The 20,374-nt window shown below is 36.3% G+C and overlaps 3 protein-coding genes across 3 annotated transcripts; all 3 read right to left on the bottom strand.

The window, feature by feature from the left end:
• Positions 1 to 1,956: 1,956 nt before the first annotated feature.
• Positions 1,957 to 4,251, bottom strand: LOC148914055 (uncharacterized). Its single transcript, XM_089039844.1, has one exon. The coding sequence runs from the start codon at positions 4,249 to 4,251 to the stop codon at positions 2,668 to 2,670; it is 1,584 nt and encodes a 527-aa protein (XP_088895970.1). The 3' UTR covers positions 1,957 to 2,667.
• Positions 4,252 to 6,857: 2,606 nt separating this feature from the next.
• Positions 6,858 to 14,347, bottom strand: LOC116306387 (plastin-2). Its single transcript, XM_031716433.2, has 13 exons — positions 14,170 to 14,347; positions 13,765 to 13,908; positions 12,106 to 12,377; positions 10,692 to 10,899; positions 10,055 to 10,240; positions 9,882 to 9,962; positions 9,201 to 9,281; positions 8,959 to 9,109; positions 8,726 to 8,814; positions 8,423 to 8,618; positions 7,921 to 8,033; positions 7,686 to 7,829; positions 6,858 to 7,568 (listed from the first exon to the last, which is right to left on the bottom strand). The coding sequence occupies exons 1-13, from the start codon at positions 14,344 to 14,346 to the stop codon at positions 7,365 to 7,367; spliced, it is 2,046 nt and encodes a 681-aa protein (XP_031572293.2). The 5' UTR covers position 14,347; the 3' UTR covers positions 6,858 to 7,364.
• Positions 14,239 to 20,258, bottom strand: LOC116306400 (uncharacterized). Its single transcript, XM_031716450.2, has one exon. The coding sequence runs from the start codon at positions 19,861 to 19,863 to the stop codon at positions 17,485 to 17,487; it is 2,379 nt and encodes a 792-aa protein (XP_031572310.1). The 5' UTR covers positions 19,864 to 20,258; the 3' UTR covers positions 14,239 to 17,484.
• Positions 20,259 to 20,374: the final 116 nt, after the last annotated feature.

Genomic DNA, 20,374 nt, shown 5'->3' with positions numbered 1-20,374 from the left:
GCAAAGTCGAACTATCTCTTTCTGATTCCGAGATAGAATTAATAGAACAGGAAACAAGGGATCAATCAAAAGGAACTGCGTTTTTTAAACATAGAGCTGGTCGTGTTGGGGCTTCAATGAGTTATTCTGTTGCCAATACAAATCCTGACCAACCATCTATCTCACTTATTAAAAACATTTGCTATCCACAGTTGTTTAGTGTGCAATCTAAAGCAATCAATCATGGAATCAAAAATGAAGGCAAAGCCATAGAGACTTACAACCATCTCATGTCTGCAAACCACAAAGATTTTGTACTGATAAAGTGTGGAGTTTTCATTGATAAGCAACATCCCTGGATGCATGCAACACCTGATTTCCTCTGTTCCTGCTCCTGTTGTGGTGATGGGTGTGGAGAAGTAAAGTGCCCTTACATTATTGAAAACTGGGACTTTGAAAGTTATGTGCTTAAGAAAAGTTCTTGCCTAGAGAAAGTGAATGGAATATTTCGACTAAAGAGAAAGCACCAGTATTATTACCAAGTGCAGCAACAATTGTCTATAACTGGTCGCCAATTTTGTGACTTTGTCGTGTGTGCATTCAGCGAAAACAAACCTCAAGTCTTCATTGAAAGAATTCTCCCAGAAACAAGTCACTGGGAAGCTATCGTTCCCAAAGTTACAAAAGTATGGCAGACATGCATACTACCTGAGATTCTTGCTCGATGGTATACAAGAAAACAGCACTTACCTGAAATAAAACCAGCAAACAAGTCCTCTGGTATTTGTTACTGTGGAATGCCTTCTCAAGGAAGAACTATTCACTGCAGTAACCCAAAGTGCCTAATAAAGGAATTTCACCAGACATGTTTGCATTTATCAGATTCAGTCCCTGATGTTTGGTACTGTCCTAACTGCCGCTTGCTAGCAGAATTTCAATGCAAAAAGCCAAGAAAAGCATCAAAGCCAAGTTCTACTAAGTGCACACATAATGATCAAGCTTTGAAACTGGACAGTATTTGTGTATGTGGCTCATCACCAATGATGAATGAAAGGCTTCTCAAATGTCACAGTGAAAATTGCCAAAATGGAAAGTTTTTCCATCTCCAGTGTCTGGACTATAAAAGAATGCCTAACAATAGTCAAACTACGTGGGTGTGCAGCAATTGCAAGGTGTCTCAAGCAGCCAAAGTAACTGCATCTAGTTCTATTGGTCCTACCACTTGTTCTTCTTCTTCAAAAGCCAACACTGTTAGTGCTGCATCAACAAGCCAATTAAAATGTGAAAACAGTATTCCACAAATGCAAGCAGCTAAATTGGACAAAAAGGAAAGTACAATCATTGGTAATAATGCTAGTGCTGTATCTACTAGTTATTCATCAATTATTGATTCCAGTGATGATGAATCGGATGTCAAAATAACACAAGTGACTAAAGGGGTTTTAGACAAGAGGGCTTCCCTTGGTAGCCTCAATGACAGTCATTTTGACATCATTAATTCACCTACTGGATGGCTGGACTGTACAATAATTCAGAAAGCACAAGTACATCTACAGAAAGTCAATCCTCTGATAGAGAGCTTTCAAAAAACAACCCTTGGCCCCATTAGGAACTTTGATGTTGTCACTTCAGAATTTGTTCAAATATTACATACAGGACATATGCACTGGGTCTGTATAAGCTCTATTGGATGTAGACCAGGCATGGTCAACCTTTATGATAGTCTCTACCACGATATCATTGCCAAAGAGGTTGAAGAACAGGTAGAGAGTTTAATGGCAGACAGCTATGTAGGCATAGAAAATGTAACAGTCCAGCAACAACTGAATGGGAGTGACTGTGGAATCTTTGCCATAGCATTTGCTACGTGTCTGGTTTATGGTTTCAGCCCACGAGACTTTACATTTGACATACCCAAAATGCGCCCACATCTGGCTCAGTGTTTGGAAATTGGTAAAATTACAATGTTTCCATCAGTTTAGAATATGTGTTTAGAACACGCTAGTGTTCACTAGCCATCATCTACTCTTTATTTGAAACAGTAATGTTGTTTTAGAAGAGCAAATGCATTAATACCATGAAAGAAATACAAAGTTGTTAATAATCATAGTAGCTATTTAGCAAATAACAGTTGGTTTCGATCCACTAGAATATTCATTACACAAAAACATATCTATACACCTATTTCATTTAAGAAAGGTTGTCATCGCTAAAGGAGAAAGGTGATAGGTTATTCATAGTTCCAACAATCACTTGTTTTTTTTTTGTTTTTTTTTAATGAGTTTTGAGATATCCAGTGTTGTTTGTAGCCTGAAAGAACTTTAAAGGCTTTGATTATTTGCGTTTATTTTCATATATTACACCTTCGAATCGACTATTGCCTTTGGCAGTGACAACTGTTTTTTTGAAATAGGTGATACAAAAGACCACTATATTCTATTGTGCTTTAAATGCAACAAAATAGTAGTAAATTTGAGAATTAATAATAAACAATTAAGATACACTAGTTTTCATCAGCAATGTCCAAAAATAAAATAGCTACTCTGACAGGAACAAAGCAGAAAAATATTTCTTGTGTCACCAATACATTATGACATTTTGAATACAAGAATATCCTGGTATTTCATTTTTATCTTTATAAATAAATTCAAATTCTTAAATTTTGGTAATAATTAGTATGTTTATAATCTAGTCAAATGGAATGATTGGTGGACAAAGGTTAACAAGACCAGAACACACCCTTAAAATGATATCAATGACTGGTACCTGTTCCTTATTGCTCATGAGAAAGTCAGTGCTCAGTGTCCCTTTCAGAATTGTGTACTTGCACCTCAGCAAACCGATTACCCTCTCCACATGAATTCTGACATTTGCAATTCCTCGGGTGTTCTCAACATCGATGGGGTCCAGCTGGCTCTTCCCCTTAGTAAACGCTGGTATAACAAGCTCTGCTCTCTTGAATGCCACACTTTCATGAACTGTAAATCCCCTGTCGGCCATTACTAGATCACCAGGCACAAGTTTATTTAAAATACCACAGTTTTCAGTGAGGAGCTTATCAGATGTTCTGCCACCCCAGGCCTTTGATACAAAGGAAATGGTGCCTTGTGGAGTGATTCCAATTAATACCTTTACAGTGTTGTGGTGTTTGTAGGAGCTGAAGGTCTGGGCTCTTGCCAGCAGGTTGGTAGGCCTTTCTATGAAGACCTCAAAACAATCAATAATCACTGTTGTCTTCTTTCCAAACGAAAACTCGAAGCATTGAGGCATTGTTCTCCATAGTTCATCCCGCTCAGGCCAATATATTAGTTGAGAGAGTCGTATGTCCATGATTGTTATCCAGGTAAAAAATATCCTGGAGACAGTTGGTGCAGACACTTCAAAACGGTATGCAAGATCCAAGTATGGCACATTAAGTCGGAGTTTCATCAAGACCATGACAAGTTCCTGGAACTTCGTTAAGCTCAACGACTTTCTTGCCACATGAGGGGCTACATGTTCATATACAGCTTGTAAAATAGTAGCTGAAGGCAATCCAGTGTAAAATAGTACCTTCCCATCTTCCAGCATATCTTCGCGATCGAAAGGGGCTTTCTTTGGCTGAGAAAACATATAATCTAACTCCTCAGTTTGTGTGCTTGACTCGGTCATTTCTGGATTAACTTCGTTTGTTTGTGTGCTAGAGTCAGTGATCTTACAAAGTTCCTCCAGCTTCGAAGTAATCCCGTCCAATAAATCGCCATCTTGGCAGTGCAACTTTGATTTATCCCTCGCTGATTGAAGGTCATTTGCGATCTGGCTGATTTCCTCAGTTAAAGAAGGAGAGTCAAAAGAAATATTGTCGATTGTAGCGCCTTCTTCATCCAGTTTCGCTACCTTTGCAGCTGACTCGAACAATGCTCTTTCCTGTTGTCTCTTCCTTCTCACTTTTGCACGTTCACTTCGCGCGGCTTGAAGATCAGAGTTTTTCTCACTTACTACTGTTTTGTTGTGTCCCAAATTTAATGTAGGCACCCAATCGACGTTAAACTTATCCCAATTGGCAGCAGGTTTTCCAGAAACGAAGTGACGGCTGCAAATTCTCCCACTGTTGATGATTTCTTCGGATAACCCAACCCTACTAATGGCGGCCAACCACTTTCTACGTCGTTCAATCGACAGCTCTTCTGCCTCCTCTCCTTGACTTTTTCTAACCGATGGAACACGAAAGAGGGAAATTCCCTTATCACGAACACTCCTGGTATGACAATTTACCATTAAACAAAGAACCATTATAGAAAATGTGCTGAAAATATTGACTTTTAGTCGCTCGATTGTGATGAATCTCTTTTGTTTACACTATGTTGTGCACCAATATGGCGGTTAGCAACCGTTGTCATGCACCAAGTCACGTGGGTGAAAACCGAGGATAGATTTTCCTGCTGATGTATATAGGGATTTTGTGAATTTTCCATTGATATTTAAACAATGTCTTTTTACTTCCAGAAAGAAATAAAAGTAATTTTTGTAGTTTTTGTACTCAAAATGTAGCTATCATTGTTCTTAATATGGTTAGTATTCAGTAGATTCAACTAATAGACGTATTCTTTACCTTGTTACCGTTACCTTGTTGTGTAGTTGTATCGACAAATATGACTCAATCTGTGTCAGGCCAGTCAGTGGTGAATGACATAATAAATGACTTGTTAAAAATGGCTTGAACTTGATTCTATGATTGTTATTGATGTACTTGCTCATGCTTGTTGTACTTAGATGATAACCATGGGAACGTTTACCAAAACAGGTCAGAGAGCATACTATAAGGTCACAACGGCCATTAAAGGTATGCGGTGAACATAGAAATGATATCTGTATATAGGGAATGAAATAAGTCATACTCAATATAGTGTCCGAATTAACGAATGACAAAGCGGCATGTTTTTTGGTATTGATGGCCTGCTGGCTGGTTGGCCAAATTAACAGCTTTACTTCTTGCGTTGATGCAACATTTTAAATTAAATTCTTTTTTATTAGCACCTTTATTAGAAAACATTGATAATTTAAAAAACTTTGCATTTAGACTAGTATATGCTTCACCTGTCGTACTAACGTCAGTAGGTACCCCAGCAATCCACATCCATTACGTGACAAAAAACTAGTTATTTGTTAATTTGGATTTTCAGTACTATGTATCAACCATTACCCTGTTCTCCAGACAGACGAGATAACTAGCTAAAAACTAGTGTGAGCTGCGTCGGTGTTTCTAATGAAACAGTAATGATAAAAGGGTAAATTGTACACCGTGAAAAGATGAAAAAACTTACCGACGTTTTGGAAGTGAGTGATCAATGGATTTACGGCTCTTTTTTTCTTTCTCACCACTGATTAAACACAATGCGCATGCTCTGATAACCATTCCCATCAAGCACTGCGCACCACTAGAAGTCTATCACCATCATAAAATGCGCATGCTCTGATAACCATTCCATTTGTTCTCGAATCTCCCGAGACTAAAAAAGTGAACAGTGTTTTGATCAGTTTTTGATCAAGTATCAAGCTGCGCGCACTCGACTACAAAGCAAAGTCGCCATTGGTCACCGACCTCATGAATTAATAATAATAATAATAATAATAATAATAATAATTTTAATACTTTCCAATAAAATGGCTTTTCAAAGTAGGTTGCAGTATACATCAGTAATACAAAATATACAATAAAATATGCTATATGATACAATATATAAAAATAGTACTAATTTGTTAATAAATGCTGTTTAGAGTGGTTTTCAAAAACCCGCGAAACAAAGTGTAATAACTAAGGTATAATAAATTGTAATACAACGAAAACACAAAAGAAAATCAAAAGAAAATGCGAACAATAAAGTGTATTAAAGTGTAATACGCTAAAGTGTATTTCACGGGTCTTTGAAAAGTGTTTTATATCAGTCAATTCTTTTGGTAATGAATTCCAGAGAGTTTCCGCGCGATAATGGAATTTTCCCTGTCGTCCTGTTGCTGTTTTTTAGTATGGAATGTCCAACATGTCCTTATTTCTGGCGTTTCTTTTATGTATATTAGACTAATTTTTTCTTAAATTTACTTGTGAGGTAAGTTGGTGCTTGTTGATTTACACATTTAACGGGAAGGCATGTCAGTTCTTTCAAGACTGGTGTAACATGATCGAATTTATTTTTTACTAGTCACAATTCTTGGTGTAAAATTTGGACACCTTGTAGCATTGATTAGTGTGATCAGAGTTTGTTTGTCAAGTAGATGTTTAATTCTGTTGATTTGGCACAAGCTGGACAGGCAGGACGAAGTGGTAACTGTAATATGCTCGTCAAGACTCGAGCGCGGGTCTATGTGGACGCCTAGATCCTTGGCAGCAGCAGCAGGTCTCAGGATTTTACCCAGTAAAGTTATGCTTACGTCTTCGTTTGAGCTTTGCCGTAGCATATGATGTGTGGAGATTAACAGTACCTTGGTTTTGTCTGGGTTGACGAGTAGACTATTATGACTGCACCATGAGGTTACCTTCTCCAAGTCTTGCGTGATTGGTTGAAGGGCACTTCCAGTGTCTTATTGGAAATGAGATAGAAAGTTTTTAATCATCTACATAGGAATCAAGTGAACAATGATCGGGAACGTTTGGCAAGTCATTGATGTATATATTGAATAAACCGGGTCCCAGGATGGAGCCTTGGGGCACCCCGTGTGAACAAAACCGTCGCTGACTTTGTGAAGTGAAATATTCGTGTCTGTGTTGTATTCGATATACAAACTCTCGGGTACACCTCGAGTTTGTATATTGGATACCACACGGCCACTCATACTGTATATATTACTTCAATGTGCGCCGCCTGAAATCATGTGAAATGCAGTGGAATTAAAGACAAATGTTTATTCCTAAAGCTTTATTTACTTTGATTCCTATTTATCAAATTATATTTGTGTTTATCAATAACATTCTTGTTAATTACAGAAAACCTTGAAAATATCTGCTTGTATCTAACAGTTCATAAAGTATTGCTTGTCATATATAAACCTAATTACTACACCCAATAAGTGATTGATTGACCAGATCGTATGGCATTATTCTAGGGTTATACAGTTACAATGACTAATACAGTGTCTTGAAATGTGAATATATCCATATCTGTTCACGAACGACTTTCATCTTATTTTAGTTACTTATTTTCTTAGTATAAACAATTTGTAAATGCATAAACTGAAACAAAAGCTTGGGTATGGCATATTCATACTAATTGCAAAAATTTTGCTTTATATCACACAACACAGAAAAATGCTTATCAAATCAGGATTGACCTCGTAAAGTATGACAGGATCCAAATTCAATTATTAATGTAAGAAATACCTACTTATAAACCATGCTCTAGTCAACCCTATTAGACAAAATGTTTTACTTTTTGACTTGTTTCTTTTTTTGATTCCTTTTGTTTTGTGTTTTTGTATGCACAGGCCATAAGGCAAGCAAATACTGTCAGAACCATCTTAGGTTTCACTTCCACGAGATCTTCAGGAAGGGCATAGATCTGTGCACCAATCTTTCTTGCCAGACTTAAGGCATACCTGGCATTTAATAACTTTTCCTGAAAAAAAAAAACCCACCAATATTAATAGATCACCTATGTCTTTTTGATGTCAAGCCATGCATTGCATTCTGCACGGTATTGTTATTCTGTAATTCTGGGTTTGTCATTGCATACCTCATCGGTTTCTCCTGGAGTCACGAGATTATAATTGACAACTTTGCTGCTAATACAATCAATAAGGTCAATCACAGCAAGGCTGGTGCAAATACTTGGGTCCTTGAAGCTTTTGATTGTGCTTGATTTCTTGCCCTTTGCAAGCTAATAAACGAATGATAATTATAGTAATTACAAACAAATGAAAGGAAAGTTATCTTTAAACATAATAAATGGAAAAGCAAGATGATTGTACCTGTTCCTGAACCCACTCTATGATGTCGTTATCTTTGAGTCGTGGGCTGCCTTCAGGAGCAAGCTTTGTCAGGATGGAGTAAGTGTAAGCTCTCATCATTTGCCACACAAGTCCTGTGTGAAACAGTTATATCATCAACACCAATATATATGAAGAGGTCAAGGGACTGGGGACTCTGTTTTACTGTTCCCCCCCCCTAAAATAAAACATCTCCATTCAATCACTGGGGTGGTAAATAGGATTTGAGTGAGAACGTGATGTGTGATTGTGAAAATTTTAAGATTGCGAACTTGTGAATGGCATGTTTGTTGTGACATGTTAAGTTCCATATTATCTTGGAGAAGTTTTACAGCTATTGAATAAAAAGCATCATCACTCTTCATGCATGTGTATGTATGCAAATATTCTTCAAGTGACCAGAATATCAGCTTCAATAATTCAACCTTTTAAAACCTGACAAGGATTTTTGAATTAGGCATATGGTATTCACATTATAACCTACCAAGAGTCAAGACTTCATTTCCAGCATTAATGTCTTGACCACCAATTCCAACAAGCGTGAAGTTCAAACTCTTTCCAAGTTCCAGACAATAGTTACAGTTTTGAATCTTTTTCATATTTCCACCTAATTTCTTGCAATCTTCTCTTGTACATACACGATCCCAGTCAACCATGCCAGTTTTAATGGAATCATACAGCTGAAGTTATAATATTCTAAATTAGTTATGAAACGAAATCTAAAGAAGATTCTAGTACGTAGTGATATCAAGGCAAAAAGTAAGGATCTGAAGTCAATAACTATTACCTGAAATAAAACTTGACCATCGTAGAGATCTGTGTACAACCAAGTTACAAATGGATCAACTCCAAGACTGTTCATCCAGTTACGATATGCTGATGACATAATGCATATGGATTAATATCTTGCTTACTATGTATTCATTAGTGATTTATTAAAGTCTTTGGCATGCTGTGGTATGGCTGACAAAGGGAACCCATGTTTTAGCTTCATTACAAAGGTATGTAGTCACTACTTACTTTGTTCTTCGCGAGTTTCTTCTCTGTAGAGGTTCTCATCTTCAACTTGTGTTTTACTTTCTTCAACATCCATTGGAGGTAGACAAGGATAGGTGTTGAAAAGATTGGCCACAAATGCCATGTTTAGTTTCTGGTTGCCTTCAACAATGTCCTTCAAATAAAAACAATATACATTTAGTGTAAAATCCCAGTTATAAACCCTGTACTTATACTCATTGGTGAAAGTTTTGATCCATACTTACCCTGTCTCTAACAAACTTCCTGCATCCAAGGCGGTTAGCATTATCTAACACTTTGCCAGCTTTCTTTAGTGGATCTCTAATCTGGATTACATAAGTGTGGACATTATAACTTACAGAGTTGTATGTGTTAGGCCTATCCCCCCTGGCCCTTGATCATCATTATTACTCACAGAGTTGTATGTGTTAGGCCTATCCCCCCTGGCCCTTGATCATCATTATTACTCACAGAGTTGTATGTGTTAGACCTATCCCCCCCTGGCCCTTGATCATCATTATTACTCACAGAGTTGTATGTGTTAGACCTATCCCCCCCTGACCCTTGATCATCATTATTACTCACAGAGTTGTATGTGTTAGGCCTATCCCCCCTGGCCCTTGATCATCATTATTACTCACAGAGTTGTATGTGTTAGACCTATCCCCCCCTGGCCCTTGATCATCATTATTACTTACAGAGTTGTATGTGTTAGACCTATCCCCCCCTGGCCCTTGATCATCATTATTACTCACAGAGTTGTATGTGTTAGGCCTATTTTTTCCCCTGGCCCTTGATCATCATTATTACTTACAGAGTTGTATGTGTTAGGCCTATCCCCCCTGGCCCTTGATTATCATTATTACTTACAGAGTTGTATGTGTTAGACCTATCCCCCCTGGCCCTTGATCATCATTATTACTTACAGAGTTGTATGTGTTAGGCTTATCCACTCCTGATCCGGGTGGTGCAATTTGGCTGAGAAGATAGCTGTACACAACAGAGTCCTGAAAAAGCAATCAATGTACACTTTTAATCTTTAGTTTCTTTTTGTTATTTTTTGAAAGTTGAATTTATAAATAATGAAATAATAACTTACAGAGATATCCTCGCTAAAATTGGTAATGCGTCTTTCACATCCAGCAGCCTCCAGTTGGTAGTTAACCCAGCGCAACAACAGTTCTTCTGGGCTCAGTTTATGTAAATCACTGATATCTTCTCCTTCAAGAAGAAGTCTTTGCAAACCAGGAACATTTGGTAAAGTGATTTTTGAGAAGAGACCAATCTAAAAAGTAGATTATATCATTCAAACATTAAACCCATATTGATAGAAAAATATTTAAAAATTTCCAGTGATATATTCAATGTGTATGTTCAATGGATGTTGTTCATATTTGGCACATTCAATACTTAATCCAATATCTATAACATATTTGATTTTTAAAGAATTGTGATTGAGATGATCGACACCAAATTATTCATGAGAGAGAAAAACGATTTGAATTCTACACAGAATAATTGTCAAGAGTCATATTTGATGCATTTCTCATTTTTCTTTGATGAATACCATACTTGCCTAGTGTTTAACAAAAAACTATTTTTTAATTTCTTTATTTTATGGAGAATATGTTGGGAATGTTTAAATGCCAATTTTAAAACAAATTTGACTTCCACTTATTTGCATGTGAACATCCTTAATTATATTATAGCTACTCCTAGAGAGAGTTTTTGCTTACCCTAATGACCTGCCATAAGAGCCCAAGCACCAAATGCACCTTGCCATTAGCTAAGTCTTCAGGTCCAATGTTTGTAATATGACATCCAATAGATGCTGCTGAGTTAATGACCAGTGTCTGATTCTCATGGATTGTAAACACTTTCAGGTTCTTCTTGTTCACAGCACGCTCATCAATAGTGTTTGCAACAGTTGCATTTATCATCTTGCTGCAGGATTCAAGTCAAATATTCCAACAGTTAAAATCATTTACTCAATTTATTGTTAACTTTATTCAGCAGATGATGCCAACCTATTAGACACAACAGTTATCAATGGTGCATCAAGGTTAAACCACAAATACCACTTACTGAATATTAGTTGGATATTAGATAGATAATTTAACATTGATATGTACAGTGAGCCAAAGACTCGTTATAAATACATTCGAGCTGATATAAAATCTAATATAAAAATATATGAATACAAAATTATTATTATGCTACTATTGATATAGTTAGATACCTAAGGCATATAAATATTATGTAAATAAATAATTTATTCATAGTGAAAATGTAAAGGTGTGAAATCGATACGTAGAACATAAATACCACACACATCCACCACGAATGCACATTACTCCCACACAGCCACCATATAACAAATACAAGTAGCTAAATGAGAGCCGTGTACACCCACAGCAAATGTATGAAACATACATACTCACAATGGATTACTGAGATGTTCATAATATAAACAAATAAATAAATAAATAAAGCCATGCATGCGCTGTTATTCCAGACAATGGCATTCATAGTATCAGCTTCACTGAGTCAATATTATAAAATAATTGGGATACTACGCGCGCTATGATTGGTCGAAAACCATGTTTGATGAGAGTATCAAAACACGCTATCATCATTTTTAATCTATCGAGCGCGCTCATTGGTCAGTTTGAATAAGACGGCACGTAGGGAGAATTTACTTAGACTTTGCTTTTTTTCGATCTTTTCGCGCGTTTGTTATTTTATAAAACAAATCAAAAACTGTTTTTGATCTGTTAAATCATAAAGCTTTAACATTTAATCCTATTTTAACCTTATAGGCCGATCTTTGTTTACGTTCTCTCCTCATTAGCATAAAAAAATTTCAAGCTACAAGCAAACCAACTCCAGAAATCAAAAGAGAATGTCTTATTTAGTAACTACTGAAAATTTGAGAGTAATATGTTCAATAATTTGGGAGTAAAATTTTTTTGTGAGCACTATAAATTACAAAGAAATGTATGGTCGTGTAGCAAGTCTTGCCATATGATCATACATTTCTTTTTAAATCATACCGCTTTCAAAAAAATGTGCCTATTAACAATGCTTTGAAATTGCACAAATAACTTTCCTACAAGCTGCAAAAGTCTTTGTGGTGATGCAACAACTCACCACAACAGAACTCCATCTCTGACTTTTTGAAATAATTCCTTGTAATTATTTGATGAATCAATGGGAATGTAGCCACCATCCTTCAGTTCTGCATCCTCAGCCAACTGACTGTTAATCCAGTCAGCAAATGCAGCTGTTTCAGCTTCAGAGAATGAATGGGTTGTTCCTTCTGCAGACCCTTCAGATATACCACCAATGTGTTCTACATTCTTCTTTGTAAGCATATCAAGGAACTGAGATCCAGTATGGGTGTCCGAGTGTGTTAACACAATCTACAGGAAAGACATATTGCAATTGTAAATTGAACATTTTATATATTGAGGTTGACAATTGAACATTCTATCAGCCATGAGTTTTAATTAAGTCACAATACAATTTAACACAATAAAGACATTAAATGAAATAGATAAATGTGTTAGTTGCTTGAAACAGTCAATAAGATTAGAATATGATTTTTTATATTATTTCAGATCAATTGCCCTATTTCACTATGACGTCACATCAAAACAATCTATTGTTTAAACACAAAGGATCATGGTCGTTGGTGGGGGTCAAATTAACGCAAATGCACCGAAAATTGTTCTAAAAACCCGTATGAATCTATGAAGAGAAGTAGAATAGCCAGCAAACGCTCAGAACATTTTTTAGTACATATTAACACAATCATATCATATCTGAAAACCAGGCCATTATAGATTAAACTGTTTCGCTAGGAGCAAATTGTGTTGAATTTTCTATTGGATTTGGCGATTCTATCCCCCACATGAACAGCAGTGACGTCATAGTGAAATAGGGCAATTAACCAACATGATTCAAACATCAATATAGAATAATAATCAAAAATAATTATGATAGACATGGTCATGAAATAAAGTTCATTTCTTGTCTATATAATTCAAACACATTTTCAAAATTTCAAATAAAGTGAACATGAATAACTAAACTACAAAATAGTGACAATGAAATTAAGAAAACAGATGCATTTGATGTTAGTGGAAACAATTACCGGTAACGACATTGGTACTATGCCCAGACATAAGCAATTTTAGATTTGAACAATTGGCATTCATCATCAACTGGAATACAATAATAAGCATGACTGGATGTGTTGTATCTTGTGGATTTACCATGTCAATACCTAACATTTGACGACGAGGAGGGGAACCTCAACACATGGCTATTAGTGAGTCATTACCCCTCTTTACACTTTTAACCTATGTAAAATCACTCATTTGGGTTTACATGGCGAGAAAATACTTTCCTCTCGATACGTAAATACCGGCATTAACTAAGGAATTGTTTACAGTTTATGGTTTGAAGTATGACCCCTACTGTACACTGTTAAAACTGACAAGGGAGTTCCACTAGTGAAATGGATCTACTCATGTCATGCTTAGCGTGATGGACTTGTGCGAGAGAAAAAATGAAATGATGTCAAGCAGTATCGTAATTATTGTAAGAACTGAAACATCCTTGCTTTCGTTCGTACATGGATAAACATGTCACTTGTCCTTAGAAACATTTTTCACACGCTATTTCTTATGTCTAGTGTAATATGAAGTTCATCCAAGAATATTAAGCTATGGGAAGGTATCAAACGGAATGAAATAATTTTCTATAAAGTGATTAAAGGGATGAATGAATTGGTTAATAAATTACCTCTATAAACTCCTCAAAGTCTACAGTATCGCCGTATTCGTCTTTCAAAGACCGTAACTTGTAGCCAGGTATCTTAACCTGTATAGCCTCCAGCAGTTGTCCTATTTCGTCCTTATCGATAACACCATTTCTATTCACATCAATCTTTAAAACCAAATACACCAAAGTTAATAACTTCAAAGCCAAAACTGAATCAAGTACACTAACAGCGCACTTAAGACTTTCGATGCTTGGAACTGGCGTAAAAGCGAGTATTTGGAATGAGTTTCACTGGGGTAGGAATATAGTTCGTATTTTAAAAAAAGACATGTTTTCTTACGTACGGGAGAACGCTTTCTGGTCAACAAAGATTTTATACAAAACATATTGTACACAATACTATCTCGGCTGTTTAATAATACTTACCGAGTCGAAGGCCTCTCGATACTCTGCTCGTAACTCATCACTGATTTTCCCTGCTCTTCCTTCGATCTCACACATTTTACCAACTATTGGAACTAAAGTGAAGAAGTCAGGATTGATAACTCTTGATCTTTTTTCCTTGGTCCTACAGCGAACAGTGGGCAGTGCCGAATAGGTCATGAGTATTTTATGCTCTAAACTGTGAGTAGTCTCCTGTGATTGGTCCAGATTACAAAATGCTAACCTTATATGGTCAGGTCTTGATCTAGAACACTTAAGGGTCCTTATTTGCATAATGAGCAAGGACTACGTCCTAAAAATACATCCAGTTTCCGTTTATTTATTCATACATCAACCCCAGCCAAAATGATGATTGGTAAACTTGCTCGTCCTCTTTCATTTTCCTTATTTGTGAAGAGTTAAATTCATCGGTTTTATCTATGTGTATTTCATGATAAGAAAATTTTAACTATTGTACTATTTCAATTTGTGCTGTACGGTTAATAATCAGAACTCAATTTAGTTCGAAGTAATGACTTGGAATTCCTTGGTAGTTAGTATCTTATTGTCATGAAAATGAAAGAGGAATCAAAGTAGATTTTCTGGTTGACACTTATTTGTAAGGAAATATCACGACTTCAACCTTTCGCTAATGCTGTGGTTTAAACTTGGACACGAATACAACTGTTTTCAGCACAGAACACAACCTTTATAACTTGGTTTGTTCATTAACTCTTTGGAAAAATCTATATATGAAAAGAGTTCTACAATATACAGTATTGAATAATAGAACATGTAGGTGTTTTAGGACCTCAAGTATTTGTGTACTTGAATATAAATATCTTGATAAACCACTATTAAATATGACAATAGTAAAACAATTTAAACTATTTTAATAAGACAGACTTTATGCATCAAATATTTGTTTGAAAAGAGCCTAATGGAGCAAGACAAGCCTGCTTTAAGAACATATCAACAATGTCTTCTTATTCTTACTATGTAGTAACAACCATTAATTAGCTATTTTTACAGATTCATACTTATATTATATTTTATTTATTTAATTTATTTTATATCTCTCCGAAATGCATCAAGTCTTGCCTCATTCAAAACTGAACTTAAAACTTATCTCTTCAAATTAGCATATTCTTTGTAAATTATTTTATTTTGTCGTTGTCTTTGTCGTTTGTTTACTAGCGCTTAGAACAGATTTGTATTTGCGCTTTATAAATAAATATTATTATTATTATTATTATTATTATGCACGACCCCACAAGCTTTTAGCTTTAAATTTTATCGTGTTTAAATAAAGGTATTCTATTCTATTCTATTCTATTAACAGTTAGACGTTTTGAACTCTAGCGGAACTCGCATAGGCCGCAGAGGAAGAGGAAAATTGGTTTATTCTCAAACCATTTTTGTTCAGCTCGTAAAAACTCGGTTTTTGTGTTTCCTTTTGGTGTCTATGTTCAGCAAGATCAACCCATCCGTTGCCTTTTGTCATTTCCGCTTGCGGCATCAGCGCAAATATTACCACATCAATGACACTTGTATCATTTTGTGTGATGTACCGCCTATAATATCTCTCTGAAATGGATGGAAGGAACTTCGGCAACTGAGAAATCATAAGGGACAAAATAGAATTAAAACAAGCAACCCTACAACATTGCGTGCCCAATTAACAAGTACGACCATTGTCTGTCACGTTGATCAACCACAGCATTAATTTTTTGCATAAAAGGAAAAAATAACTACTTTCGCTTAGGATTACTCTTAATCTCTCTAGCGTGACAGTTGAGATTAGTTACGTTACTCCCACTTTCACGCGACTAGTTTGGTACGTGGTGAATTACTTTTGCTTTAACTAAATACCATAGGGACAAATATTCGAGGTTTTAAAAACCAACATCCTTGATCCCTCAGGTTAAGTCAAATTTTTTCAGTTGGTTGTCCCAGTTCATTTCCAATTCACGTCACCTAGAAATGTATGATTTTAATGTTGTTTCTTTCAAATGATGATCATCAATAGTGTCATCATCATAGTTATGTTCTTTATGAAGTGAAAACGGTTTTGTATCCAAGGGGACGAACGGGATACGGTACGTAGGTCTATCATACAGGAATACCACTACGATCGTCAGCTCGCTCGCTCTTATGCATCCCAGCCATCAAATCCAAGACATATGGTGGTCGTGCTTTTTCCTACTCAGAACCCCAATTATGGAACTCGCTCTATTCTAAAGAGAAGAAACTGTAGCAGGATTCAAAACCAAACTTAAGACATTTTTATTTAAGAAATATTTCAGTAGAATAAGTTATGCAATGTATGTATATATATTTAGACTGTCACTCATGTAAGGCTCATTGAGGCTAAAAATGCACCATACAAGCATCTATGTATTATTATTGTTATCATTATTATTATTATTGTTATTGTTGTTATTATCATTATCATTATCATTATCATTATCATTATCATTATAATAATAATTATTATTATTATTATAGGTGATATGACGTCATAACACTCAGTGGTATGGTGGGTGCGATGTTTTCCACACTAGTATGGATGGAAATATATGGATGCTGATTAAATCGATATGTTTATTCATACTGTTATCATCCGTTTTGACATCATAGGACACTCTCTATCGCTCAACCACACAGACACTACGCAACACAACGCCTGCTTGGCCGATCAGCCATGAAAAAATGAAACAAAAATAACGATGATTCATTTCTTGCGCTATCTTTGAAGAAAAAAATAAACAATATATACATATATTTTCTGAAGTTTCTTTACTAAAAATGGCTTATTAATATTTTACACGAGGCATCGATAATTTTCCATTTATGGTTATCTCCTAACAAAAACAAGTGTTAAAAGCTTAAGACCTTGCTAGAAACATATTGAAGGCCCTGAATATCATCAAAACGAAACACATATTTCATAGTCAGTAAAAGTCAATCATTACAATGGATTAACGAATCCTGGCCCTAATTTCGACTGAAGCAAAGTTGAACCCTCAGTATGTGAAGGGTGTTATTCATAGCGTTCTCACTTATCTAGCTACTTGATAAGGCTGGCGGTTACTAATGATAGGAAAGTGCCAGAATGGTCCTCATCTATAATTAAACTGGACGATCATAGAAACCAAGTAATGAAGTTAGTCAACAAATCTAATCCAGCGGGTTTTAATTCCCCATACTAGATTCTGTCTAGAAGTTTTAGTTTAGTTATTTATGCTGCAGACCTTGGTTGCCAAGGTAACGCCGGGCACTGTAACATTCTTCATTCACAGGAACAAGACCGCTATACTAATGAATTTCCAGATGTTTTAATTTGTAAATTCCAATTGGTATCTTTATAACTTTGTCTAAGTATAGTTTTTGAAGGTTGACAAGTTGTACTAACGTGTCTGGAAGTCCAGCTAAGGGATTTCCTTCAATATGGAAAGTCTGTAGCTTGAACAGTTTTCCTATAGATTTGGGGAGTGAGGTTAGACGGTTGAAGGAAAGGTCCAGCTCCAGTATTTCTTCCATTTCACTGACACTGTAACGAACGTAATCAGGAAGGAATGATATTCTATTGAGACTGATATCTAGCGTCCGTAGGTTTGGTAGCTTGCAAAGATCTTCTGGGAAGTTCTCGATCTTGTTGGCTCGTAAAGACAGAACTTGCAGATTTTCCAGCTGACGAAATCCATAGGGTAATTCTGTAATGTCGTTCTTACTGATGTTCAATTCCAGTAGGTTTTTTAATGCACTGATATCTGTAGGAATGGAATGAATGCTGTTCCCTTGCAAATGTAATGTAGATAGACTCTGGACACCGAATACTGAATATGGTATCGACTCCAATCCATTTTCTTCTAGACTCATTACCTTAAGAGATTTTAGCTCCGTGATGCTGTAAGGAAGGTGCGTTAATCTGTTTCTTCCCAGATACAGTTCTTTAAGCTTTCGAAGTCTTCTTATTTCTTGTGGAAGTTCAACAAGTCGATTTCCAGTGAGGACGAGAGATTCCAGGGAAAGCAAAGAACATAATTCACCTGGAAAACAAATCAACTTATTGTTCTCTAACGATAGAAATCGAAGTGAGAGAAAACTAATGATCCAGTCAGGCAGCACTTTGAGTTTGTTGTCTTTCAGGTACAAGATCTTGAGGTGTTCATTCAGGTATCTCAGGTTCTCAGGCAGAGTTTCCAGTTCATTACTAGTAAGATGTAAAGCCTTTAACCTACTTAGGTTTCGTATTGCCTGTGGTACGTCGTGAATCTTGTTATAGTCCAACATGAGGATATCCAGGTTTCTTAGCTGGCATAGTTTGACTGGGAAATGTTGTAGTTTGTGTAAAGTCATATCCAGTGTTATAACACCTTCTAGCACCTCTACTGGAGGAAAGAGCCTGGTGATTGCTGTGGGATGACCGTATCTATCCAGTTCTCCTGCCTTATCATCTTTATTCTCATCAACATTTGTTATTACGGGTCTTCTAGGTACGTCTACTCTCCATCCTCGCCAAGTTATTTGTGATGGATTTTTTCTCGATTTGGTCTTTTTCTTTTCTTTGCGCAGTTTTGGAACTTTTACGTTCACTTTTGGTAAGAAGCCCGCCTTTCGTAGCTCTCGCACAAGTATTCCCCACTTTGGAGAAGGTCTTAGAGCCTCTTGTGTCCTCAACTTTGCAGTGCTGGCTCCTCTACGCATGCGTTCTATTGCATCTGGTTCAGCATCAAATGATTTCAAATACTCGTAACTCCTCTCTCCTTTGAACATTTCTCTATTGTCTTCTCTGTCGCTTTCATCCAGATTTATATCTGAAAAGACTGCAGTTTTATCTATTGCAATGATATTGGATGGATTCCCGTTGATTTTCTCGCCTTTACTAGGCTGTACTTTGGTCTTTTTTTCTTTTTCTCTATATGTAGTAATCTTGTTTTCTAGCGATATCTCAGCTGAGTTATTACTCAGATCCAAGGTTTCTAAGTCCAGTAGGTAGGGTTGCAGAGATTTGGGTATTTCTTTCAACTGGTTGTCATCCAAGTATAGTTTTTTAAGAGTATTCAACTGGTTCAAGCCAACTGGTAGGCTATCAATAGAATTATCACTTAGAATCAATATTTCTATGTTCTTGAGCTTCATGATGACTTCTGGTATAGCATGTAGATTATTACCCTCCAGATTAAGATATTCTAATTTAATAAGGTAGTACAAACTGTTGGGCAGATTATTTAAGCTGTTGTATTTTAGGCTAAGTGAACGTAGGTTGTACAAATGACTCGAGCTATAAGGCAAAGATCGAATTTTGTTGCAGCTCACATCCAAAACTTTCAGTTGGACTAGCGTGCAGATTTGTGCAGGCAAGAAATCAAGGTCATTATTCCTTAAATACAGCTCTGTTAAGTTCCGTAAGGTAAAGATCTTGTACGGAAAGTTAGTGATATTGTTTGAGTTGAGAATTAAGGTTTGTAGTTGTGGGATTTCCAGGATTTCTAAAGGAAAATCTCGTAACTTGCATGAGGTCAAATCGAGAGTTACTTTACCATTATTTGTTCGTACGTCAGGAAGAAGATAAGGTGTGTTCACAGTATCTCTCACATCCACTGCTGGCCAGTCAACATCAACGTCTTGCATTCTATCTTCACCATCAGGTTCGAAACTGCCCGCCTGTTTTGCACTACAGCAAGAACCCATTGTATACGGCACGATAAATAGCTATCAATTGGTGTTCAACATCGCGAGAACTGAAGACACGAGTCGCTGCTAGGTTAGGGTTAGATCATCATCTATTCAACGGGTTCGAATTCATTGTATCAACGTTTGATGGAACAGTTTATCTCCAAGCAGGATAGCGAATTAATTTATCGCAACAGCATATTAGACGCCAAGTTCAGTTAATTGCTTTTCTCTCGACTGCTCAGTTCTCGCTAAAATTCACATGCAATGAACAAGCAGTTTAAACAAGAGGTCGTTTAGAACGCGACTAAAAGTATCGTGTCTTCATTACTCTGATATTACTGCGCAGACTACCTTTTTCGTAAACCATTTTTGGGTGCAGTAAAGATTTTGCAAGACGCTTCTGGTAAAGTCTCGACGCGATGGTAGCGATGAGAATAATAATGAGATAGCGCAACCAATCAGAGTTGTTTTAGCAGCAGGTAACAACATACCACTCTACAGGTGTATGTCGCCTAGCAACAAACAG

This window comes from Actinia tenebrosa, unplaced genomic scaffold (genome assembly GCF_029948245.1).
Source record: "Actinia tenebrosa isolate PJP-AT-01 unplaced genomic scaffold, QUT_ActTen_1.0 PGA_scaffold0__85_contigs__length_37466705, whole genome shotgun sequence".
In the NCBI taxonomy this organism is placed as follows: domain Eukaryota; kingdom Metazoa; phylum Cnidaria; class Anthozoa; order Actiniaria; family Actiniidae; genus Actinia; species Actinia tenebrosa.
This window is presented reverse-complemented; position numbering and strand designations above follow the sequence as displayed.